The sequence below is a fragment of the Somniosus microcephalus genome, chromosome 2, assembly GCF_052327205.1.
Source record: "Somniosus microcephalus isolate GS21.2 chromosome 2, FLI_Smic_1.0, whole genome shotgun sequence".
Lineage (NCBI taxonomy): Eukaryota > Metazoa > Chordata > Chondrichthyes > Squaliformes > Somniosidae > Somniosus > Somniosus microcephalus.
Genome location: NC_140988.1, coordinates 248,496,757 through 248,520,817, shown reverse-complemented (window position 1 = coordinate 248,520,817; position 24,061 = coordinate 248,496,757). Strand labels below are relative to the sequence as shown.

The 24,061-nt window shown below is 47.8% G+C and overlaps 1 protein-coding gene across 1 annotated transcript in view; it reads right to left on the bottom strand.

Moving 5' to 3' along the window:
• Positions 1 to 19,622, bottom strand: part of pdgfrl (platelet-derived growth factor receptor-like) — a 32,972-nt gene extending 13,350 nt beyond the window's left edge. The window contains exons 1-3 of the mRNA XM_085970774.1: positions 19,358 to 19,622; positions 8,852 to 9,173; positions 7,221 to 7,372 (exon numbers count right to left, since the gene is read on the bottom strand). Coding sequence (XP_085826900.1) covers positions 7,221 to 7,372; positions 8,852 to 9,173; positions 19,358 to 19,415 — 532 coding nt within the window. The 5' untranslated portion in view covers positions 19,416 to 19,622. The remainder of the gene's footprint in view (positions 1 to 7,220; positions 7,373 to 8,851; positions 9,174 to 19,357) is intronic.
• Between the last annotated feature and the right edge of the window lie 4,439 nt (positions 19,623 to 24,061).

Sequence of the window (24,061 nt, the reverse complement as noted above, 5' to 3'; positions counted from 1 at the left end):
AAAGCTGAGCCAGGTTTTGTCTTGTGTCTAGAAATCTGTCCGACAGGTGCCAGTTCATCTTAACTCTTGTAAATGATCTTTCTTTCTGGATTCACTGACTGCTAATCAAGCCAGGGAGAACACATCCCTGACACCCATTCTGGTCTGATCTGCGGTTTTCTGTCTGCATTGAATTAATTGTGATCTGTGGGCAAATCCAAGATAAAATAGGACATAAAAACTTAGGCTTGGGGAGTGTGAAAGGAAAGAACATACGAACATATGAAAAGAAGGGCAAGAAAAAAACATCAGACCCCTCAAACTCACCCCATCCAGACAAGGAGAAGCAAAAAGAGAAACAAAACTCTTGAGAAGTTCTTCTCCAACTGCCTAAGGCAATGAAGCAAGGCTCCAGGACATTGCATTAGCCCATAATTCCTGATAATACCAGCTAACAATTTATTCTCTGTAACTGGAAATGTCTTCTTTCCTCAAGAACTTGTCAAATCCTTTTTTAAAAAGAATGTAGTGACGCCTTACCAACTGCATGTTTAGGCTGTTTGTTCCAGAGGGTGATAACTCCTCCTAAAAGAAACACTTCCTAACACCTAACCGAACTCTTATCTACTTCATCTATTTTATGTGCATACCTCCTAGTCCTCCTATCCCTATCCAACTCAAATAACCTACCCAACTAGACTGACTTCAATTTCTTCAATATTATAAAAAGCTCAATCATATTCCCTCTAAACTGAAATTTATTCAAAGTAAATAAACTTAACACTTGGAGCTTATCCTGATAATTAAGAGCTCTAAAGTTAGGTATGGTCCTAGTGAATGATTAACTATTACCCCAGGTCTCTTTCTTGGGCTATTATCTTTAATAGGCATCCTTGCATGGTGTAAACATGCCTGGAGTTTCCTAAATCCAAATGCACAACATTGCAATTGTCTACACTAAAGGTGTGGCGCGGTGGTGGCGGCCAATGGAATCGCCTCTGGCCACCTGGTGGTCCGGTCTACGACTGTCAGGAGGTGTGTGAATCCACATGACCCGGGAAGGGGGCCTACTAAATCCACGTGAACGTGGTCGAAACGGCGCTCAGGCACCGGGAAGTTTGCCAGCGGGGCCTTGACGTGACGGTGAACTTTGGACTTTTGGCAATCGACGCAATTGTTTGTCCAGTCCCGGACGACCAGATGCATGCCTTTCCAAACGAATTTGCAGGACATTAGCCATTGAGAAGCCCGCATTCCCGGGTGAGATAACCCGTGGATTGCCTGGAATACCTTCTTGCGCCATTCGACCGGCACGATGGGCCGGGGCATTCCCATGGATGTGTCGCACAGGAGTGTGGTTCCTGCCTCTTGAAACGGCACGTCTGCAACCTGCCAACTGGAAGGCGTGGTCCTAAACGCTTGCACTTCTGGGTCTGCCCGTTGATCCTCTGCCAGTCCGACGAAATCGATGCCCAGGTGGACTGCCTGGACTGGGACTCGGGAAAGGCAATCCGCCACGAGATTATCCTTGCCCGACATGTGCCGCAAATCCGTCGTGAATTCGGATATAAACGTGAGGTGGCGCTGCTGCCGAGCTGACCAAGGCTCCGCCGCTTTGGCCATAGCGAAGGTGAGCGGCTTGTGGTCCACGAAGGCAGTGAACGGGCGGCCTTCTAGGAGGAAACGGAAATGCCTGATGGCCAAAAACAGGGCTAGCAGCTCTCTGTCGAAAGTGCTGTACTTTCGCTCGTTCTTGCGCAGCTGGCGGCTGAAAAAGGCTAACGGCTGCCAACCCCCGTCGACCCATTGCTCTTGAACTGCTCCGATGGCATAGTCGGAGGCATCCGTAGTGAGGGCCACAGTCGCACCCGGACGTGGGTGTGCCAGCATAGTTGCGTCTGCCAATGCCGCCTTGGTATCGCGGAACGCCTGGTCCATTTGCAGTGTCCAAGTGAGAACATCCTTGCCCGACTTTCCCTTTAGTGCTTCGTACAGCGGTTGCATCAACCGGGCCGCTTTGGGGACGAAACGATGATAAAAATTTACCATCCCCAAGAACTCTTGCAGGGACTTGACCGTGCGAGGCTGCGGGAATGCGGTAACTGCCTCTACCTTGGTGGCTAGTGGGACGGCGCCTTCTGGGGTAATCCTGTGTCCCAGGAAATCAATACTGGATACTCCGAACGTGCATTTGGCCGGATTGACAATAAGGCCGTGTTGGCTGAGCCGGGCGAAAAGTGTACGTAAGTGGGCCATGTGAGCCGTCGAATCCTTACTGGCTATTAGGGTGTCGTCCAAGTAGACAAAAATGAAGGGTAGGTCCCGTAATACAGAGTCCATCAAACGCTGGAATGCTTGAGCAGCATTTTTCAGACCGAATGGCATGCGGAGGAACTCAAAAAGGCCGAACGGGGTGATGACTGCCGTTTTGGGGACGTCTGGAGGGTGCACCGGAACTTGGTGATATCCACGAACGAGATCCACTTTAGAAAATATAGCGTTTCCAGCCAGATGAACCGAAAAATCTTGGATGTGGGGAATCGGGTACCTGTCTGGTGTCGTGGCATCGTTTAAGCGTCTGTAATCCCCGCAAGGTCGCCATCCGCCGCCTGGTTTGGGGACTATGTGCAGTGGGGAAGACCAAGGGCTGTCTGAACGCCGGATGATCCCGAGGCGCTCCATGGTTTGGAACTCAGCCTTTGTGGCTGCCAGCTTGCCGGCTTCTAATCGCCGCGCCCGAGCGTAAACTGGTGCTCCGGTCGTGGAGATATGGTGCTCCACCCCGTGCCGTGTGCTTGAAGCCGAAAAAGTGGGCCTGGTGAGCTCCGGGAATTCGCCGAGCAGGCGCGTAAAACCGTCTTGCGACGGAACTGCGCAGGCCACCGACCAGGACACGGCGGTGCTGCGGTGGCAGGGCACTGCGTGGAATGTGGACGCATTAATGAGTCGGCAGTGTTGGACGTCGACCAGCAGACCGTTGGCGCAGAAAAAATCAGCCCCCAGGATGGCCTGTGAGACCTTGGCTGTAATAAAGTCGCAGACAAAACGTTGACCGGCGAAGGTTAAGTTTACCGTCCGTTTCCCGAACGTACGCATGGCCGCGCCATTAACTGCCACGAGGGAAGGCCCTTGGCTGCCGGATAGTAGGTCCAGCTTTGAAGCTGGGAGGATGCTGCACTGTGAGCCAGTGTCGCACAGGAACTGATGGCCCGTAACGAAATCCGTAACATAAATGAGTTTGCCCGCTGAGCCCGCCACCATGGCTAACTTGCTGTGCTTTTTAGACCTTGTCATCCGTCCGGGAGGACGCGGGCTTGTTGGAGTTTTTTTTTCTTGTTTTCTTGAGGGACACTGCAAGGAGGCCGGCAGCATCGAGCTTTGGCGCCAAAACGGGCGTGGTACGCGCACCATCCTGCTGGGGGCGGGCTGGCTTTCTCTTGCGTGGGGGAAAAGCGCCTCGCGGCTGCACAACATTGCTGAGTAACAGTAAATATCTTGTCTGCCTCTGCAGCGAGTTCAGCACCGTCTGTGATGGCTGTGTTGGCCAATGCCGCCTGAACCGGTTCGGGTAGCTGGCAGAGGAAAAGCTCACGGAATAAAAAGCATTGGGGTTCCGCACCCAACAGCGTGAGCATTTGACTCATCAGCTCTGACGGTTTTGAGTCCCCGAGGCCGGGCATGGAAATAAGCTTGCGTGCCCGCTCCAACTTATTAAGATCAAATACCTGTAGCAAACGGGCTTTAAGCGCTTCGTACTTGCCCTCCTCCGGTGGGCTTCCGAGGATGCTGACGACCCGCGAGGCCGTGGCACTGTCGAGAGCGGCAACCATGTAATAACGGGTCGCATCCGTTGTGACCTCCCGGAGAGCGAACAGTGCTTCTGCCTGGAAAAACCATGCTGCTGGCTGCTGTTCCCAGAACTGCAGCAGTTTAAGGGCGACGGCGTTCGTGTTCATCCTCGACGAAAGTTGTCCGACGAGATCGGGGTCACCAATGTAGGAACGGAGGTTCCTAGCTGAATAAAGTATTCGACTCGATGAATCAAATCAACAGGTTTTAATGAACAACGAAGTTAGCAGGGAAACTACAGGAGAAACGGTATACAGGTCTATACAGCTTGCTGGGCACTCGACGACTACTGGAAGATTCTGGAAGCTGACGTCATCACGTTCCTCGCGCCACTGGTGGTCACGTGATCGGCGTCATGACGTCACCACGTGGAGTGCAGGAAAACACCATACAGTACAGTTAACAGGCAGTTTAAAGGTGCAGTCCGCAGTTGCACTATACTGTAGTTAAAGGGATTATTAATAATTGTTCTGAGACCCTTGGTGGCTCTGCTACAATAGGGTAAATTTTCTGATTGAAGCTCTGCACCAGGAGTATGCAATCACTGTTCGTGCATATCAGGAAATCACCCTTGCACAGCCCTTGACTTCAATGTCGTAGCTTGCCCTCACTTGATTTCCCAATATGTGTTCCCAGCAGGTGAGACTTTGTGCCTGGAGCAGGCAATTGGAAAATGTACTCTTGTATTGTGTTTGCTGCTGAAGGAGGACAGTGAATTTTCTAAGGTCCTGGAGTTTAATAAACTATTTGTTGTGTGGAATTGTGCTGTTCTGTATGTGCTTTACTTTATAAAATTACTGTAAATAAAACTTGGTTACTTAATCTGGAGCCTTCTGGAATGATTGGGAATGAAGCAAGAGTGCAGAATGCACAAATGAACTAAGATTGGCGTGGGTGCAAATGGCACAGGATCTCTGCAGGGATAGGAATCCGAGAGCCTGCAGCTTCTGGATCACTGGGGCTCCGAGGCCTGCAGCTTCTGGATCACTGGGGCTCCGAGGCCTGCAGCTTCTGGATCACTGGGGCTCCGAGGCCTGCAGCTTCTGGATCACTGGGGCTCCGAGGCCTGCAGCTTCTGGATCACTGGGGCTCCGAGGCACAGGATCTCTGCAGGGATAGGAATCTGAGAGCCTGCAGCTTCTGGATCACTGGGGCTCTGAGGCACAGGATCTCTGCAGGGATAGGAATCTGAGAGCCTGCAGCTTCTGGATCACTGGGGCTCCGAGGCCTGCAGCTTCTGGATCACTGGGGCTCCGAGGCCTGCAGCTTCTGGATCACTGGGGCTCCGAGGCCTGCAGCTTCTGGATCACTGGGGCTCCGAGGCCTGCAGCTTCTGGATCACTGGGGCTCCGAGAGCCTGCAGCTTCTGGATCACTGGGGCTCCGAGAGCCTGCAGCTTCTGGATCACTGGGGCTCCGAGGCCTGCAGCTTCTGGATCACTGGGGCTCTGAGGCCTGCAGCTTCTGGATCACTGGGGCTCTGAGGCCTGCAGCTTCTGGATCACTGGGGCTCTGAGGCCTGCAGCTTCTGGATCACTGGGGCTCCGAGGGCCTGCAGCTTCTGGATCACTGGGGCTCCGAGGCCTGCAGCTTCTGGATCACTGGGGCTCCGAGGCACAGGATCTCTGCAGGGATAGGAATCTGAGAGCCTGCAGCTTCTGGATCACTGGGGCTCCGAGGCACAGGATCTCTGCAGGGATAGGAATCTGAGAGCCTGCAGCTTCTGGATCACTGGGGCTCCGAGGCCTGCAGCTTCTGGATCACTGGGGCTCCGAGGCCTGCAGCTTCTGGATCACTGGGGCTCCGAGGCCTGCAGCTTCTGGATCACTGGGGCTCCGAGGCCTGCAGCTCTGGATCACTGGGGCTCCGAGAGCCTGCAGCTTCTGGATCACTGGGGCTCTGAGGCCTGCAGCTTCTGGATCACTGGGGCTCCGAGGCCTGCAGCTTCTGGATCACTGGGGCTCCGAGGCCTGCAGCTTCTGGATCACTGGGGCTCCGAGGCCTGCAGCTTCTGGATCACTGGGGCTCCGAGGCCTGCAGCTCTGGATCACTGGGGCTCCGAGAGCCTGCAGCTTCTGGATCACTGGGGCTCCGAGAGCCTGCAGCTTCTGGATCACTGGGGCTCCGAGGCCTGCAGCTTCTGGATCACTGGGGCTCCGAGGCCTGCAGCTTCTGGATCACTGGGGCTCCGAGGCCTGCAGCTTCTGGATCACTGGGGCTCCGAGGCCTGCAGCTTCTGGATCACTGGGGCTCCGAGGCCTGCTTAGAGGGAGCACGCCAAGACTGCTGAGAGGGTGAAAGGCTCCTTAAAGTACTGCAAACCCTAAACCCAAAGGGCATAAATGACGATTCTACAGCCAGGAAACATGAGAATTAACTGCAGTGAAAATAAAAACAATAGTTAACATTAAAATGATCACTTGCTAATCTCCCATAGAATCACAGAAACCCCACAGTGCAGATAGAGGCCATTTCGGCCCATCGAGCCTGCACCGACACATATCCCACCCGATCCCCGTAACCCCACGTATTTAATCCCCCTAACACTAAGGGTCAATTTATCATAGCCAATCAACCTAACCCGCACATCTTTGGACTGTGGGAGGAAACCGGAGCACCCGGAGGAAACCCACGCAAACACGGGGAGAATGTGCAAACTCCACACAGACAGTCACCCGAGGCCGAATTCGAACCCGGGTCCCTGGCGCTGTGAGGCAACAGTGCTAACCACTATGCCACCGTCGAATATTACACTACAATTAGCCTCAGAACCCCTAGGATAGGGAAATTGGCCACATTTCCCACTCCTGATGGCTATCCAATGACTCCTACAAGAAGTGGGTATGTATGGATGTCAAAACAGCTTGGCTGGGATACCCTCCAGGGTCAATGTCAGGGCTACCCGGACAAGTTCCAAAGGGTGGCTAGCATCCATTGAACATACTCCAGCATGTCTTCTGGAGAGGAGGAGAACACCAGTAAGAAAAGACATCTCACTACTAAGCACATTCAATAACACGAATCATCATCATAACTCACTTGTACCTGCAGTGTGCCTTCATGACTCAACAGCAATAACAACTTGCATTTATATAGCGCCTTTAACGTAGTACAACTTCCCAAAGCACTACACAGGAGTGTAATCAGCCAAAAACTGACGCCAAGTAAAAGGTGGAGAAATTAGGACAGATGACCAAAAGTTTGGTCAAAGAGGTAGGTTTTAAGGAGCATCTTAAAGAAGGAGAGGTAGGGAGCGGTAGGATTACTATAATACATAGGTGCAGCCATCTAGATAGGTTATTGTTTCATACTTTTAGGCCATTTTTTTGAGGCTCTAAAGAATAAAACAGAAGTTTAAGTTCTAAAACATATGCTTCAACAGGAACAAGTTACCTGCGAAGAAGATATATGTTTTGCCCATTTTCAGGTCATCTTTGCTGCACTCCAGCCCATCGCAGAGTATCACCCAGCAGCTGTATTCTCCAGTATCTGCACTCCTTGTGTTGGTTAGTGTTAGTTGACTGTATTTTTGCTGCTGTATAATACTAAGGAAAAAACATAGGTTTTACTATTATGTTAAGCAGTTTTTAATGCTACCTTTGTTCATGTTGTTCATACATAAAAGAAAAGGCTTTCCACAATTTATACTAAAAAATCCCTTTTTTCCATATATTTACAGAGTAAGAAAAGACAAAACCAACCATGAAACTGTTCTTTCGCTTAAAATTTGTGCTGTCATATATTTTCCCAATTTAGTTAATCTCCTGTGAGTTGTGAGTAACCACAGGTAAAACTTCCAAGAAAATGAAATTTTAGGAACATTTGTTCTGACCTCCCAAAGTTAATCTTGTGAAATACCAGAACATCAGTTCAACATTACAACCTACATATTCAACTTCAACCAACTGCATTGCACTTAATGACATTCCAAAACGTCAACAGGACTGACACCAGCATTCCATAAAAGATTTGATAATCATTGCTGATACTTATCCTTGTAACCTTTGGACCCTAGAATGTGCCCTTTCGAAGGTCACAGACCTGAAACATTGGGGGGAATTTTAACCAAAAAAACGGGGGGGAAGGGGGGGTATGGTTTGGAGTGTGGGGCTACTTAAATTGTTCAAAATGGGACTCCCGACTTCAAACCGCCTCCAACCCGCCCACTTCCGGTTTTAACATAGATGGGATGGGGACAGGCAGCCAACCCGCTGCCAGGAGGCGGGACATCAATTTAAATATTACAATGAGACTGGAAGCCTCTTCTTTAATCTTCATTTTGTTTTTAACTCTATCTGGTCGTATTTTACACACTTCGTAAAACCCGGCAGTTACAGCAAGGCGAGAACTGCTGCAGCCAGGAGGTAAGTGCCTTTATACCTACCTCCTGGATCAAGGGTCCCTGCATAGCCCACCCCCCATGATTGGAGATGTCCCCACGAGGCCTCCGATCCCTCCACGGGGCCTCCCTCCCCCACCTCCGCCTCCGATCCCTCCACGAGCCCTTCCCCCCCATCCCAGCTATCCGGTGCCCCCCTCCTCTGACCTCCGATCCACTTCGGACTGACCCCCCCCACTCCTCCCGATCTATTCCTGGGCAAATTTTCGATCTACTGCTGAGCAAACCTCTGATCTATTGCTGGGCCGATCTTCCCCCCCGCCTTCCAATCTATTGCTGGGCCGACCCCCATGTGAACCCTCCCTCCTCTGTGTGGCCATGTGCCACAGGCCTACCCGTCTGGAGCCAGCCAGCCTCTCAATCTGGCTGGCTGCGGGTGGGAAACAGAGTCCTCACATGCAAATCAGGCTCTGCCGTTAAAGCGGCAGGGCCTGCAGGAAACCCGTTTTCCTGGGTTTCCCGCCCGCATCAAAGCCCCCACTGCCCCCAACCCGCCTTCCCCATGAAAATCCAGTCCATTAACTCTGTTTCTCTCTGCACAGATGCTGCCTGACCTGCTGAGTATTTCCAGCATTTTCTGTTTATATTTCAGACTTCCAGCACCCACAGTATTTTTGCCTTTTACCTTAGCCTGGAGTTGTTTAGGTTGTTGAGGTAAGATGGGTAAGCCCAGCCAACGTTATTCCCTTTACAGCGCAGTTCAATAGACTGCCCTACAGTTAGGCTCAATGTCTCTGCTGGTTTCTGGAAACGGCCTTTATCCAAAACCTGTGTCATGATGAAGGTGGCCTTTAGATCTTTGTCCAGGAATATTCTCTCCTTTCTCAGCTTTGGAACCTTTAGCTTAATTTTCTTATATGTTGTTCTGATTTTATTCTGTCCAGCTGCTTTTTGTTTACTTTTCTCATTCTGTTGTGGGGTCCTTTTCTCCTTCTTTTGACAATCACCTAATAAAAATATGAACTATTTTTAGAAGGAAGTCAGAGCAACAAAATCTTACTGAAATTGTTACGAGAGCATTCATACAGTTCTAGAAATCAGTGAATATTGATGAGTGCTTCAGTAATATCAATAATGTGCCAAGAAAGTGTAAAACAATGTTAATTGTTTAATTATAGCATATAATATACACACTAGACTAATGAAGCACAATTACAAACAGAGGAAGTGCTTTTCTTCCACCATCAATGGTTTTAATCTATGTTCCTAGTCCCTGAAAAACCACTGCCCTCTATCCCAGTTTGGCATAAAAATAAAACAAAAAAGGTGACTCAACTGCGGCTAACAAGGGAAATTAGGGATAGCATATGATCCAAGGAGAGGACATATAAATTGGCCAGAAAAAGCAGTAAACCTGAGGATTGGGAGCAGTTTAGGAATCAACAAAGGAGGACAAAGGGATTAATTAAGAAAGGGAAAATAGGATATGAGAGTAAGCTGGCTGGGAACATAACAACTGACTGTAAAAGCTTTTATAAATATGTGAAGAGAAAAAGATTGGTGAAGTCAAGCGTAGGTCCCTTGCAGTCAGAATCAGGGGAATTTATAATGGGGAACAAAGAAATGGCAGACCAATTAAATACATATTTTGGTTCTGTCTTCACAAAGGAGGACACAAATAACCTCCCAGAGATGTCGGGGAACATAGGGTTTGATGAAAGGGAGGAACTGAAAGAAATCAGTATTTGTAGGGAAATGGTGTAAGGGAAATTGATTGGATTGAAGGCCGATAAACCCCCAGGGCCTGGTAATCCACATCCTAGGGTACTTAAGGAAGTGGCCCTAGAAATAGTAGATGCATTGCTGATCATCTTCCAACATTTGATGGAATCTGGAACAGTACCCATGGATTGGAGGGTAGCTAATGTTACCCCACTATTCAAAAAAGGTGGTAGAGAGAAAGCGGGGAATTAAGCCTGACATCGGTAATGGGGAAAATGCTAGAGTCCATTATAAAAGATGTAATAGCAGAGCACTTGGAAAACAGTGACAGGATCGGACAAAGTCAACATGGATTTACAAAAGGTAAATCATGCTTGACTAATCTACTGGAATTTTTTGAGGATGTAACTGGTAAAATAGATAAGGGAGAACAAGTGGATGTGGTGTATTTGGACTTTCAGAAGGCTTTCGATAAGGTCCCGCATAAGAGATTAGCATTTAAAGTTAAGGCACATGGGATTGGGGGCAAGGTATTGACTTGGATAGAGAACTGGTTGGCAGACAGAAAGCAAAGAGTTGGAATAAACGGGTCTTTTTCCGAGTGGCAGGCAGTGACTAGTGGGGTACCGCAGGGATCGGTTCTTGGACCCCAGCTGTTCACAATATATATTAATGATCTAGACAAGGGAACTAGATGTAATATCTCCAAATTTGCAGACGACACAAAGCTGGGTGGGCGTGTGTGCTGTGAGGAGGATGCCGAGAAACTCCAGGATAATTTGGGCAGGTTGGGTGATTGGGCAAAAGCATGGCAGATGCAATATAACGTGGATAAATGTGAGGTTATCCACTTTGGTGGCAAAAACAGGAAGGCAGATTATTATCTGAATGGCAATAGATTGGGAGAAGGGGAAGTGCAACGAGACCTGGGTGTCCTTGTGCACCAGTCGCTGAAGGTAAGCATGCAGGTGCAGCAGGCAGTTAAGAAGGCAAATGGTATGGTGGCCTTCGTAGCGAGAGGGTTTGAGTACAGGAACAAGGATGTCTTGCTGCAGTTGTACAGGGCCTTGGTGAGACCACACCTTGAGTATTGTGTGCAGTTTTGGTCGCCTTATCTGGGGAAGGATGTTCTTGCCATGGAGGGAGTTCAGCGAAGATTCACCAGGCTGATACCTGGGATGGCAGAAATGACGTATGAGGAGAGATTGGGTCGATTGGGCTTGTACTCGCTGGAGTTTAGAAGAATGAGAGGGGATCTCATTGAAACTTATAAAATTCTGACAGGACTGGACAGACTGGATGCAGGAAGGATGTTCCCGATGGTCGGGGAGTCCAGAACCAGGGGTCACAGTCTAAGGATAAGGGGTAGGCCATTTAGGACAGAAATTAGGAGGAATTTCTTCACCCAGAGAGTGGTGAACCTGTGGAATTCTCTACCACAGAAGGCAGTAGAGGCCAATACATTAAATATATTCAAGAAGGAGTTGGATATATTTCTTAAGGCTAAAGAGATCAAGGGGTATGGGGAGAAACCAGGGACCGGGTACTGAATTTGAATGATCAGCCATGATCGCATTGAATGGCGGAGCAGGCTCAAGGGGCCGAATGGCCTACTCCTGCTCCTATCTTCTATGTTTCTATGTTTCTATCCCCATCATCTATAATAATGTCCTTCTTACCACCAGAACATAATGGTTGGATGGGTATCATAAACTGGATGCAGAATGTTACCTGAATACTAGGCACTGATACTTTCTGTTGTACTTGTAATGCTTGCTTCCCCTAGCTGTCTTTAACCAGAGCGGGGCATTTTCTTCTATCGGCAACTAATCTCATTGATATATGCATCTCTGCTTAGCTCCCTCTTGTCCCAGAACTCCCTGGGAGGGGAGGGGCACATGTTCATAGTGACTAATCAGTGTTACTGATAAGGACTCTGATTTTCAGACCTTCAACAATTAGTACCATAAATCTTTTTGGTAATTTATCATCATTTTGACACAGGTCATCCACCCATGCCCCTGGGTACATTTCCCCATCTCCTTTGAGTGTGGGTGCAAAACCTGAATAGGCCTGTTATGCTTCTCCTTGGCTTAGTCTTTGCTGAGACTCTCACCATAATACCTCTTGTCTTGATTTAAATGCTGTTTCATTGTTACAGTTGATATGCTGAATCTTGTATGTTGATATCTTGTATGTAAAGTTAGTTATTGTTTCAAAGTTCATGTTTTGATGCATATAGTGTGATGCTGACCTTTTTTTCTCTCTTTTTCTTTTATTTGGGATCAACCATCTGCACCAGGAACCTCCACTTCTGGCCCCACTGAAGTATCTGGCACCTTAGGTGGCCACCAGAGCAGGGGCTGCTCAGTCACTTGCCAAGCAGCCAGCTCCAGCAGCATAAATACATTTTTCACAGGTGCCATTGGCCTCATTCCCTCCAGATGCTGCCAAAATTCTTCTGGGTCCAGGCCAGTACCTCCGGTTGGACCCCACATCCATCAGCTGAGAGGCCAGTAGGCCTCCTGTCGTCCAATGTACCGAGCCGCTGATGGATCCCAGACCGGGCCCAAGGCAACTCCCAGTCTGGAGTTTCTTCCTTCTAGCCGCACCCACTCTAGTGGAAGGGACCATTTTTGAGGGGGACGGAGGTTCCACCCCAAACAAGACACCGCAGAAAGTGACATCACAGGCTGGGATCAGGCATATCCACATTCCAGCCCAATTAACAACAACAACTTGTGTTTATATAGCACCTTTAATGTAGTAAAATGTCCCAAGGTGCTTCACAGGAGTGTTGGGTAGGAATTCCAGGATTCCGACCCAGCAGAAACAGATTAACTAGTCATTTGTCTCACTGCTGTTTGTGGGATCTTGCTGTGTGTAAATTAACTCTGGCATTTGCCTACATTACAACAATGACTACACTTCCAAAAATTGGCTGTGAAGCACTTTGGCTGTCTCGTGGGTGTGAAAGGGGCTATATAAATGCAAGTTCTTTCTTCCCGCTTGTGCTGACTGTCATGGCATGTGTGGCTATACACATGCACATAACTCCTGAATAAAATGTAATTGTCTAGAGAGCATGGGCAGCAGTCTCATTACATAACATAAGAACATAAGAACATAAGAGTATAAAAGTAGGGAAGTCCTGCTACAACTGTACAGGGTATTGGTGAGACCACACCTGGAGTACTGCGTACTGTTTTGGTCTCCTTATTTAAAGATGGAGATATTTGCATTGGAGGCAGTTCACAGAAGGTTCACGAGGTTGATTCCTGAGATAAAGGGGTTGACTTATGAAGAAAGGTTGAGCAGGCTGGGCCTATACTCATTGGAGTTTAGAAGAATGAGAGGTGATCTTATTGAAACATATAAGACACTGAGGGGGCTCGACAAGGTAGATGTGGAGAGGATGTTTCCCCTCATGGGGGAATCTAGAACTAGGGGGCATAGTTTCAGAATAAGGGGTCGCCCATTTAAAACTGAGGAGGAATGTTTTCTTCTCAAAGGGTCGTAAATCTGTGGAATTCTCTGCCCCAGAGAGCTGTGGAGGCTGGGTCATTGAATATAAATAAGGCGGAGAGAGACAGATTTTTGAACAATAAGGGAGTGAAGGGTTATGGGGAGCAGGCAGGGAAATGGAGCTGAGCCCAAGATCAGATCAGCCACGATCTCATTAAATGGAAGAGCAGGCTCGAGGGGCCAAATGGCCTACTCCTGCTCCTATTTCTTATGTTCTTATTACATAACATTTAAAATAACTCCAAGCACGCTTAAGGAGTGTCCAGGGGGTCCTACTGACTCCTGGAGCACATTTTAAATCAGAGTGCCTTGTGCATTGAGTGCAGCTGGAGTTTTGCTAAGTGGGAGAAAAATCATTTAAGTATATTTTGTGAATCTTAGTGTGTTAAGAAGTCAATTATTTGAAGTAAGTTTAATTTTTTAAGGGTTTTATAAACTCTTGGGCAGTTTAAACCGGAAGTAGAATCCGGGTATAAAAGGGGAGGGGCTAGTGCGGTGCACGGAGTGCCTTGTGCATTGAGTGCAGCTGGAGTTTTGCTAAGTGGGAGAGTTCGGATAAGTGGGAGGTGAGGGTGTGTTTTTTGCTCTGTTTTGTTCCCCACTCCCAGGCTTAGACAGCACTGCGGAGACAGAGCAGCGAGACGAGTCAACCAAACAGGCCCCACAGACAGTATTCAAGGAGGAGGTTGGTGATCAGCTGGTTGGTTGGTTTTCTTGGTTTTCTTCCTTCTCTTCTCATTTATACCTTTAAGTTGGTAAGTCGTATTGAATAGTGGTGTGATATTATCATATATATCCGGGCAGGGTCTTCATAACTAATAATAAGAAAATTAATTAATTATATAGAATGGAGCAGGTGATGTGTTACTGTTGCGAGATGTAGGAGCCGGTGAACCCCATTGAGGCTCACGGTGATTACATCTGCGACAAGTGTTTGCTGCTAGAGGAACTAAAGTTCCATGTTATGGAGCTTGAGACCGAGCTTCAGACACTGCGACACATCAGGGAGGGGGAGAAATTCCTGGACTCTCTGTTTCAGGAGATGGTCACACCTATGAAGTTAATTACTGCAGATGTAGTCCGTGGTCAGGGACAGGACGGTGTGACTACGAGTGAGGAAGGTACAGGGATCCAGGATGTAGTGTTGAAGGAGACGCAGCCCTTGTTCTTGTCCAGCAGGATCGAGGTTCTTACTCCCTGTGAGGGCGGGAGCGGGGACTGCAGGGAGGATGAGCAACCTGGCCACAGCACCATGGTACAGGGGGCCATTCAAGTGGAGGGAGTAAAAAGAAATGTTGTAGTGGTAGGGGATAGTATCATTAGGGGGATAGATAGGGTTCTCTGCAGTCAAGAGCGGGAGTCCCGAAGGCTGTGTTGCCTGCCCGGTGCCAGGGTTAAGGACATCTCTTCTGGGCTGGAAAGAAACTTGGAGGGGGAGGATCCAGTTGTCGTGGTCCATGTTGGTACAAACGACGTAGATAGGACAAGGAAGACGGTTCTGTTAAAGGAGTATGAGCAGCTAGGGGTCAAATTAAAAAACAGAACCTCAAGGGTAATAATCTCTGGGTTATTACCTGAGCCACGAGCGAATTTGGCTAGGATAAATAAAATTAAAGAGTTAAATGCGTGGCTCAAAGACTGGTGTGGGAGAAATGGGTTTTGCTTCTTGGGACACTGGCACCAGTACTGGGACAGGAGGGAGCTGTTCTGTTGGGACGGACTCCACTTGGCCAGTGCTGGGACTAGAGTCCTGGCGAATCATATAGCTAGGGCTGTAGAGAGGGCTTTAAACTAATTAGTGGGGGGGGAGGTTTCTAGAGAGCAAATAATAGAAATGACAACAGAGAAGGTCATAGGTAGCAGTGGGGGAATTAACAAACAGAATGTGTCAGGAAGGGACAGAAGGTATGGAGTAAAAAGTAAAGTACTAAAAAGGGAAAAAACAGGAACTAAGTGTTACAAAACATATTTGAAAGTTCTTTATCTGAATGCACGTAGCATTCGTAACAAAATGAATGAGTTAATGGCACAAATAATGACATATGGGTATGATCTTGTGGCCATTACAGAAACATGGCTGCAGGGTGACCATGACTGGGAATTAAACATACCAGGTTATTTAACAATCAGGAAGGACAGGCAGGAAGGGAGAGGAGGTGGGGTGGCTATGTTAATAAAGGAAGGAATCACTATAATACAGAGAAATGATATTGGGTCAAAGGAGCAGGATAGTGAAACAGTTTGGGTGGAAATAAGGAATAATAAGGGGAAAAAAATGCTAGTGGGCGTAGTCTATAGGCCTCCGAACAGTTGCAACTCTGTTGGACGGAGTATTAATCAGGAAATAGTTGAGGCTTGTAATAAGGGAACAGCTATAATTATGGGGGATTTTAATTATCATATTAACTGGACAAATCAAATTGGGCAGAGCAGCCTAGAGGATGAGTTCATTGAGTGTATTAGGGATGGGTTTCTTGAGCAGTATGTAACTGAACCGACCAGGGGGGCAAGCAACCTTAGATTTGGTCCTGTGTAATGAGACAGGATTAATTAAAAATGTCCAAGTAAAGGATCCCCTTGGAATGAGTGACCATAACATGGTTGAGTTCCATATTCAATTGGAGGGTGAGAAGGTTGGATCTCAAACAAGCGTGCTGAGCTTGAATAAAGGAGACTATGAAGGTATGAGAGCGGAATTAATTAGAGTGGACTGGGAAAATAGATTAAAGGGTAAGACGGTACATGATCAGTGGTGTACATTTAAGGAGTTATTTAACAACTTCCAAAAAAAATATATTCCACTGAGGAAAAAAGGGTGCAAAAGAAAAGATAGCCATCCGTGGCTAAGTAAAGTAATTAAGGATAGTATCCGACTAAAAACAAGGGCATATAAGGTAGCCAAATCTAGTGGGAGGATGGAAGATTGGGAAGTCTTTAAAAGACAGCAAAAAATAACTAAAAGATTGATTAAGAAAGGGAAGATAGATTATGAAAGTAAATTAGCAAAAAATATAAAAAGAGACAGTAAAGGTTTCTATAGTTATATAAAAAGAAAAAGGGTGGCTAAAGTAAATGTTGGTCCCTTAGAGGATGAGACCGGGAAATTAATGGTGGGAAACATAGAGATGGCAAAAACACTGAACAATTATTTTGTATCAGTCTTTACAGTAGAGGACACTAAGAATATCCCAACACTGGACAAGCAGGGGGCTCTAGGGGGGGAGGAACTAAATACGATTAAAATCACTAAGGAAGTGGTACTTGGTAAAATAATGGGACTCAAGGCGGATAAATCCCCTGGACCTGATGGCTTGCATCCTAGGGTCTTGAGGGAAGTAACGGTAGGGATTGTGGATGCATTGGTAATAATTTTCCAAAACTCACTGGACTCAGCAAAGGTCCCAGCAGATTGGAAAACTGCTAATGTAACACCCTTATTTAAAAAGGGTAGTAGGCAGAAGGCTGGAAACTATAGACCTGTTAGCCTAACATCTGTGGTTGGTAAAATGCTAGAGTCCATTATTAAGGAGACAGTAACGGGACATTTGGATAAACATAATTTAATAGGACAAACTCAGCATGGTTTCATGAAGGGGAAGTCATGTTTGACAAATTTGCTTGAGTTTTTTGAAGAAGTAACATACAGGGTGGATAAAGGGGAACCAATGAACATAGTGTATTTAGACTTCCAAAAGGCATTTGACAAGGTGCCACACAAAAGATTATTGCTCAAGATAAAAAATCACGGGATTGGGGGTAATATTCTGGCGTGGGTGGAGGATTGGCTCTCTAACAGAAAGCAGAGAGTTGGGATAAATGGTTTGTTCTCAGATTGGCAACCAGTAACTAGTGGTGTTCCGCAGGGGTCAGTGCTGGGTCCCCAACTCTTTACAATCTATATTAATGATTTGGAGGAGGGGACCGAGTGCAACATATCAAAGTTTGCAGATGATACAAAGATGGGACGGAAAGTAGTGAGTGAGGAGGACATAAAAAACCTGCAAAGTGACATAGACAGGCTAAGTAAGTGGGCAGAGATTTGGCAGATGGAATACAATACTGGAAAGTGTGAGGTTATGCACTTTGGCAGGAAAAATCATAGAGCAAGTTATTATCTTAATGGCAAGAAACTGGAAAGTACTGTAGTACAAAGGGATCTGGGGGTCCTGGTGCACGAAACTCAAAAAGTTAGTATGCAGGTGCAGCAAGTGATCAAGAAGGCCAATGGAATGTTGGCTTTTATTGCTAGGGGGATGGAATATAAAAACAGGGAGGTATTGCTGCAGTTGTACAAGGTATTGGTGAGACCGCACCTGGAATACTGCATACAGTTTTGGTGTCCATACTTAAGAAAAGACATACTTGCTCTTGAGTCAGTACAAAAAAGGTTCACTCGGTTAATCCCGGGGATGAGGGGGTGGTCATATGAGGAGAGGTTGAGTAGATTGGGACTCTACTCATTGGAGTTCAGAAGAATGAGAGGCGATCTTATTGAAACATATAAGATTGTGAAGGGGCTTGATCGGGTGGATGCGGTGAGGATGTTCCCAATGATGGGTGAAACTAGAACTAGGGGGCATAATCTTAAAATAAGGGGCTGCTCATTCAAAACTGAGATGAGGAGAAACTTCTTCACTCAGAGGGTGGTAGGTTTGTGGAATTTGCTGCCCCAGAAAGCTGTGGAAGCTACATCATTAAATAAATTTAAAACAGAAATAGATAGTTTCCTAGAAGTAAAGGGAATTAAGGGTTACGGGGAGCGGGCAGGAAATTGGACATGAGTCTAGGTTCGGAATGGTCATGGCCCTGTGGGTAGTGGAGTGGGCCCGGGGGCCGTGTAGCCTTGTTCTGCTCCTACTGTGTTCTAATTCTGTGTTAGATTTCAGGAGATGGTTTTATTCCTGTTCCTGGCTGGGGTGGAGATCGCCTTTACAGAAGGTAAGTACTGTAGAAAATATAGGGACAGAGTGATCTCCTGGAAGAATTTCGATCGCCTAGATGGGTCGGAGAGGAATTTCCCAGATTTTTTTCTCCCAAATTGGCCATTGGGTCTTTATCTGGTTTTTCGCCTCTCCCGGGAGATCACATGGGTTCGGGTGGATGCAGAGTGATAGAAGATTTGAGGTTAGGGTCAGATCAGCCATGATCTTATTGAATGGTGGAGCAGGCTCGAGGGGCCGATTGGCCTACTCCTGCTCCTATTTCTTATGTTCTTATGGCACCATATTGATGACCACCACATTTGGATACCATTCGGAGTCAAGCCCAAAACCACCTTCTCCAAGAGATGCTTCCCTCCGAAGTCATGTCAGGCCCTGTTTCTGGATTTATACCACAACTTTAGTGTGCTGTGAAGCAGAAACCACTTCACGTTATCATAGAATCATAGAATGGTTACAGCACAGAAGGAGGCCATTTGGTCCATCGAGCCTGTGCTGGCTCTCTGCAAGAGCATTTCAGCTAGTTGGCACTAAAGTTGCAGCATGAAACTTTAAGCATGCATTGCTCACATGGTTTATAACGTCATCTGAATTCCTCCACGGGATTATTCGCTTGTAATTGGCTGTGAGATGTTAATTTTCTTGCATACATCTAATATACCAGACGCACAGCTGCATTGTACAGTAAAACATAACTCATCATCTCTTGGAATCTCAGAGATGAGAGGTATCCCAGTTTCAATGGTCGTCCATACCATTGACTATATTCTTGATGTCGGACTTCAGACAGACACATACGGGAAAAATAACATTTAAACGCATTTGGAGAATGTTAATTTAATTAACATTGATTCAGTAAGAGACAGCTCAGCTCACCAAGTAGCAATCAAATTTAAATCAGTTGCGAGGAAATTCAGACAAAAATAACATGTCCAAGAGAACCAAAGTCAAAATTAAACACGTCAGCACCTTTCCGTAGCTGAAACTGTAACTGTGTCACTTACCCATCTGTAAAAGGAATTCGCTGAAAAAGACAAACAGCAAGACGACACAAAACTTCATTTTCTCAGTAGCCTTTCAGAAACGGATCTTCTCTAAATGTCTATTTCTTTGGGAGCTGGTGACTTTACTGTAAGAAGTTAGCAAGCTGCCCTCGGAGAGCTGAGCTGTGGCTAAAAGCCCACAGTCTGGAAATGGTTGTCTGGGATTTTCAGAGGAATCAAAATACATGTTCACTGACAGGTCGGCTGAATTGGAATAAGTTGGTTTTCAAGACTGAGTAAAATATTTGCTATTCTGCAAGAAGGCTGACCCCTGCGGGAAATACATCGCTACAGCTTGATGAGACAGCAGCGTTAACTGTGACTACAGCTACAGTTAGGTACAGCCCTGTAAGATGCACAGCTCTAATTATTATAATATATACATTCGCTATTAATTTAACATGCAGATCCCAGAAATGTAATGTACAACCCCTATTAATATAGCATTTATATAAGCATAGCATACATATGTTATGCAACCTATAACTACAACTGCAATATACAGCTCCTATCAATATGACTTACAGCTCCTATAAATACAATATAAAGCTTCTAGAACTGCAATAACAATACACAGTCCCTACATATGTAACATCATCACTGGGTCAAAATCCTGGAACTCCTTACCTAACAGCAGCAGTTCAAGAAGAAGGCTCATCACCATCTGCTCAAGGGCAACAAGGGATGGGCAATAAATGCCGGCCTTGCCAGCAACGCCTAATTCTGAGAATGATTTTTTTTTTTAATTGCATTATGTGGCTCCTATAATTCTAAGATAGCAACCGACAACTACACGGGGGTGAAAGAAATGGAAGGATATAGGGGAGAAATTGTGTACCTTTGCGCTTCCTGTTAGCACCTCCGGGGGCACTAATGGGGCGTTACCGGCTTAGCGATAGTATCGACGCCCGTGAAATTGAAGTGGAGGTTTGCGGCAGCTAGTACCACCTGTAGCGCCCTAATGAGGTCATTAGCGCTCCAGTTCTTTCCAGGAGCGTTAACGGCCAATTTAGGGGAATCTCAGACTCATTAGCGCCTGGCGCTAATTTTTCATTATTTCAACATTTAGCCCCCCAAATGGGGTGATACCGAATTTCTCCCCCATAGCTCCTCTTTAAATATAGTTGCAGGACACATTCACCTGACAGTAGCCTTTAATACTCCAGGCAAATTTGGCCATTTTTTTCAGACTGCAGAAGTGACTGAAAACAGTGTAGGAGACCGAGGACAGAGGTCAGTGTGTTCTCCACCCCATCTGACCTACACTGCTCAAATGAAGCTCAACGGAAGCTCGAGAAACAGCACCTCATCTTTTGATTCGGCACTTTACAGCCTTCCAGACTCAACATTGAGTTCTAATACGATAGCAAAATACTGCGGAAGCTGGCAATCCAAAATAACAACAGAAAACATGGTGGCATAGTGGTTAGCACTGTTGCCTCACAGCGCCAGAGACCCGGGTTCGAATCCGGCCTGGGGCGACTGTCTGTGTGGAGTTTGCACATTCTCCCCGTGTTTGCGTGGGTTTTCTCCGGGTGCTCCGGTTTCCTCCCACAGTCCAAAGATGTGCGGGTTAGGTTGATTGGCTATGATAAATTGGCCCTTAGTGTTAGGGGGATTAAATACGTGGGGTTACAGGGATAGGGTGGGATATGTGTTGGTGTTGGTGTAGGGGTTACGGGGATCAGGTGGGATATGTGTCGGTGCAGGCTCGATGGGCCGAAATGGCCTCTATCTGCACTGTGGGGTTTCTGTGATTCTGTGAAAACACTGGAAAAACTCAGCAGGCCAGCCAACATCCGTGGAGAGGGAAACAGAGTTGACGTTTCGGGTCGAAACCCTTCTACAGAACTGAGAAAAAAAGGCAGGAAATAAAAATCTTTTACAGCTCCTCTAGATCCTTTTTTTCTTATACCATCACCATCCCCTTTTGCTTTGCACCATCATCCCTTTTGTCATTCAATCTCTCCTGCCTTCCACCCTATCACAGACCTTCCCTTTTGTTCTTCCCCCACCCCCTTTCCCTGTGATGCGCCTCAATAACTTCAAGGCTCAAAGTTAGCTGAATAAAACAAGGCTTTTATTAGCAAAGATAGATGCCTGTGTCTTCACCTAGCATTCTGCTGTTCTGCTGCAAGACAAGCCTGGGCTTGTCTTAAGTAGGGCCAGGTATGGGCGGAGCCGACACACCCAATGGGGAGAAAAGGGCGGTGCACTATATACAATACAAGGTGAAACACAGGAGCAGGCAATACAATATATGTAGTTAAATACAGAGTCTGATGAATGACATATTTCATCACATTCACCCCTTCTACAGATTTAGTCTGTCCGGGGGTGTGATAGTCCTCTGTGACCGACGTAATGGTTGCGGTGCCGCGGGTGCCGGCTGGGTGTCCCAGGTGACCTCCTGGGTCTCTGCCGGGGACGCCACCGGGGTTGATGAAGGAGTAGGTGGTGGGGGTACCGTTGGCTGGTGTTCTTCCGGGGGTGATGAAAGAATAGTGGGTGGAGTGGGTGGGTAATAGTTGTTGTGGTTGTTGTCGCTGTTGCTGTTGTTGTTGTAGTCGTTGTCGTTGTTGTTACCGGCTGGGGCGAGGTCTTTTATGGACGCAGTGTCCTCCCGTCCGTCGGCGTGCCGGACATATGCATATTGTGGGTTGGCGTGGAGCAGGTGCACTGGCTCCACGAGAGGGTCCGTCTTGTGGCCCCTCACATGCTTCCGCAAAAGTACCGGACCTGGGGTGGAGAGCCATGACGGTATGGATACGCCTGAGGTGGATTTCCGGGGAAACACAAACATTAGCTCATGAGGCGTGGCATTAGTGGCGGTACACAATAGTGACCGTATTGAGTGGAGCACATCTGGGAGGACTTCCTGCCAGCAGGAGATAGGGAGGCCCTTGGTCCTTAGAGTTAGAGTGACTGCCCTTCATACTGTCCCGTTCTCTCGCTCCACCTGACCGTTACCCCGGGGGTTGTAGCTGGTGGTACGGCTCGTGGCAATCCCCTTGGACAGCATGTACTGGCGTAGCTCTTCACTCATGAAGGACGCCCCCCTATCCGTGTGGATATAGCTTGGCATTCCGAACAGGCAGAACAGGCTGTTGAGGCATTTAATGACCATGGCGCTGGTCATGTCTGGGCAGGGGAAGGCGAATGGGAAATGGGAGTATTCGTCCACAATGTTCAGGAAGTAAACATTGCGGTCAACGGACGGGAGGGGGCCCTTGAAATCTAAGCTAAGCCGCTCAAAGGGCCGTGTAGCTTTGATTAGGTGGGCTCTATCAGGGCGGTAGAACCGAGGCTTGCACTCAGCGCAAGTGCGGCAGTTCCTGGTCAGAGACCGGACTTCCTCAATCGAGTAGGGTAAGTTGCGGGACTTTATGAAGTGGAACAGCCGTGTGACCCCTGGGTGGCAGAGGTCGTTGTGGAGGGTCTGTAGCCGATCCCCGGTGGCGTTGGCACACATCCCTCGTGAGAGGGCGTCAGGGGATTCATTAAGGGCCCCCGGCCGGTATATGATGTCGTACTCGAAGGTGGAGAGCTCGATCCGCCACCTAAGAATTTTATCATTTTTAATCTTCCCCCTCTGTTTATTATTGAACATAAATGCTACCGACCGCTGGTCGGTAAGTATGGTGAAGCGTTTGCCGGCTAGGTAGTGCCGCCAGTGGCGCACTGCCTCCACGATGGCTTGGGCCTCCTTTTCCACGGAGGAGTGTCTGATCTCGGGCCCCTGGAGGGTCCTCGAGAAGAAAGCTACGGGCCGCCCCGCCTGGTTGAGGGTGGCCGCCAAGGCAAAGTCAGACGCATCACTTTCCACTTGAAAGGGAGTGTTCTCGTCCACTGCCTGTAGCGTGGCCCGCTCAATATCCTGCTTAATGCTTTTGAAGGCAGCATAGGCCTCAGCAGAGAGCGGGAAAGAGGATGCTTTCAAGAGGGGGCGGGCTTTATCGGAGTAGTTAGGGACCCATTGGGCATAATACGAGAATAACCCCAGGCACCTTTTCAGGGCTTTGGGAGTGTTGGGCAGGGGCAGCTCCCGTAGGGGGCGCAATCGGTCGGGGTCTGGTCCGATTTCCCCATTCTCCACCATGCTGCCTAGTATGCAGAGGCGCGTGGTGTTGAAAACGCACTTGTCCTCGTTGTAAGTGAGGTTGAGTTTTTGTGCGGTTTTCAGAAACCTCGCGAGGTTTGAGTCGTGGTCCTGTTGGTTGTGGCCGCAGATGGTGACGTTGTCGAGATAGGGGAAGGTTGCCTGCGAGTGGTGGTCATCGACCATGCGGTCCATCTCCCTCTGAAAGACCGAGACCCCATTCGTCACCCCAAAGGGGATTCTGAGGAACTGGTGGAGGTGTCCGAACGGTCCTCTGGTCTGATAGGGAGCTGGTGGTACGCTGACTTGAGGTCGATAGTGGAGAACACCCGGTATTGGGCGATTTGGTTCACCGTCTCGGATATGCGGGGTAGCGGGTAGGCGTCTAGTTGGGTATAGATGTTGACTGTTTGACTATAGTCAATCACCATCCGCTTCTTCTCGCTACCCCTCACCACCACCACTTGGGCGCGCCACGGGCTGTTGCTGCATTCAATAATGCGCTCCCTCAGGAGCCTGTCTACCTCGGTCGCGATAAACCGCCTGTCCTCCCAGCTGTACCTCCT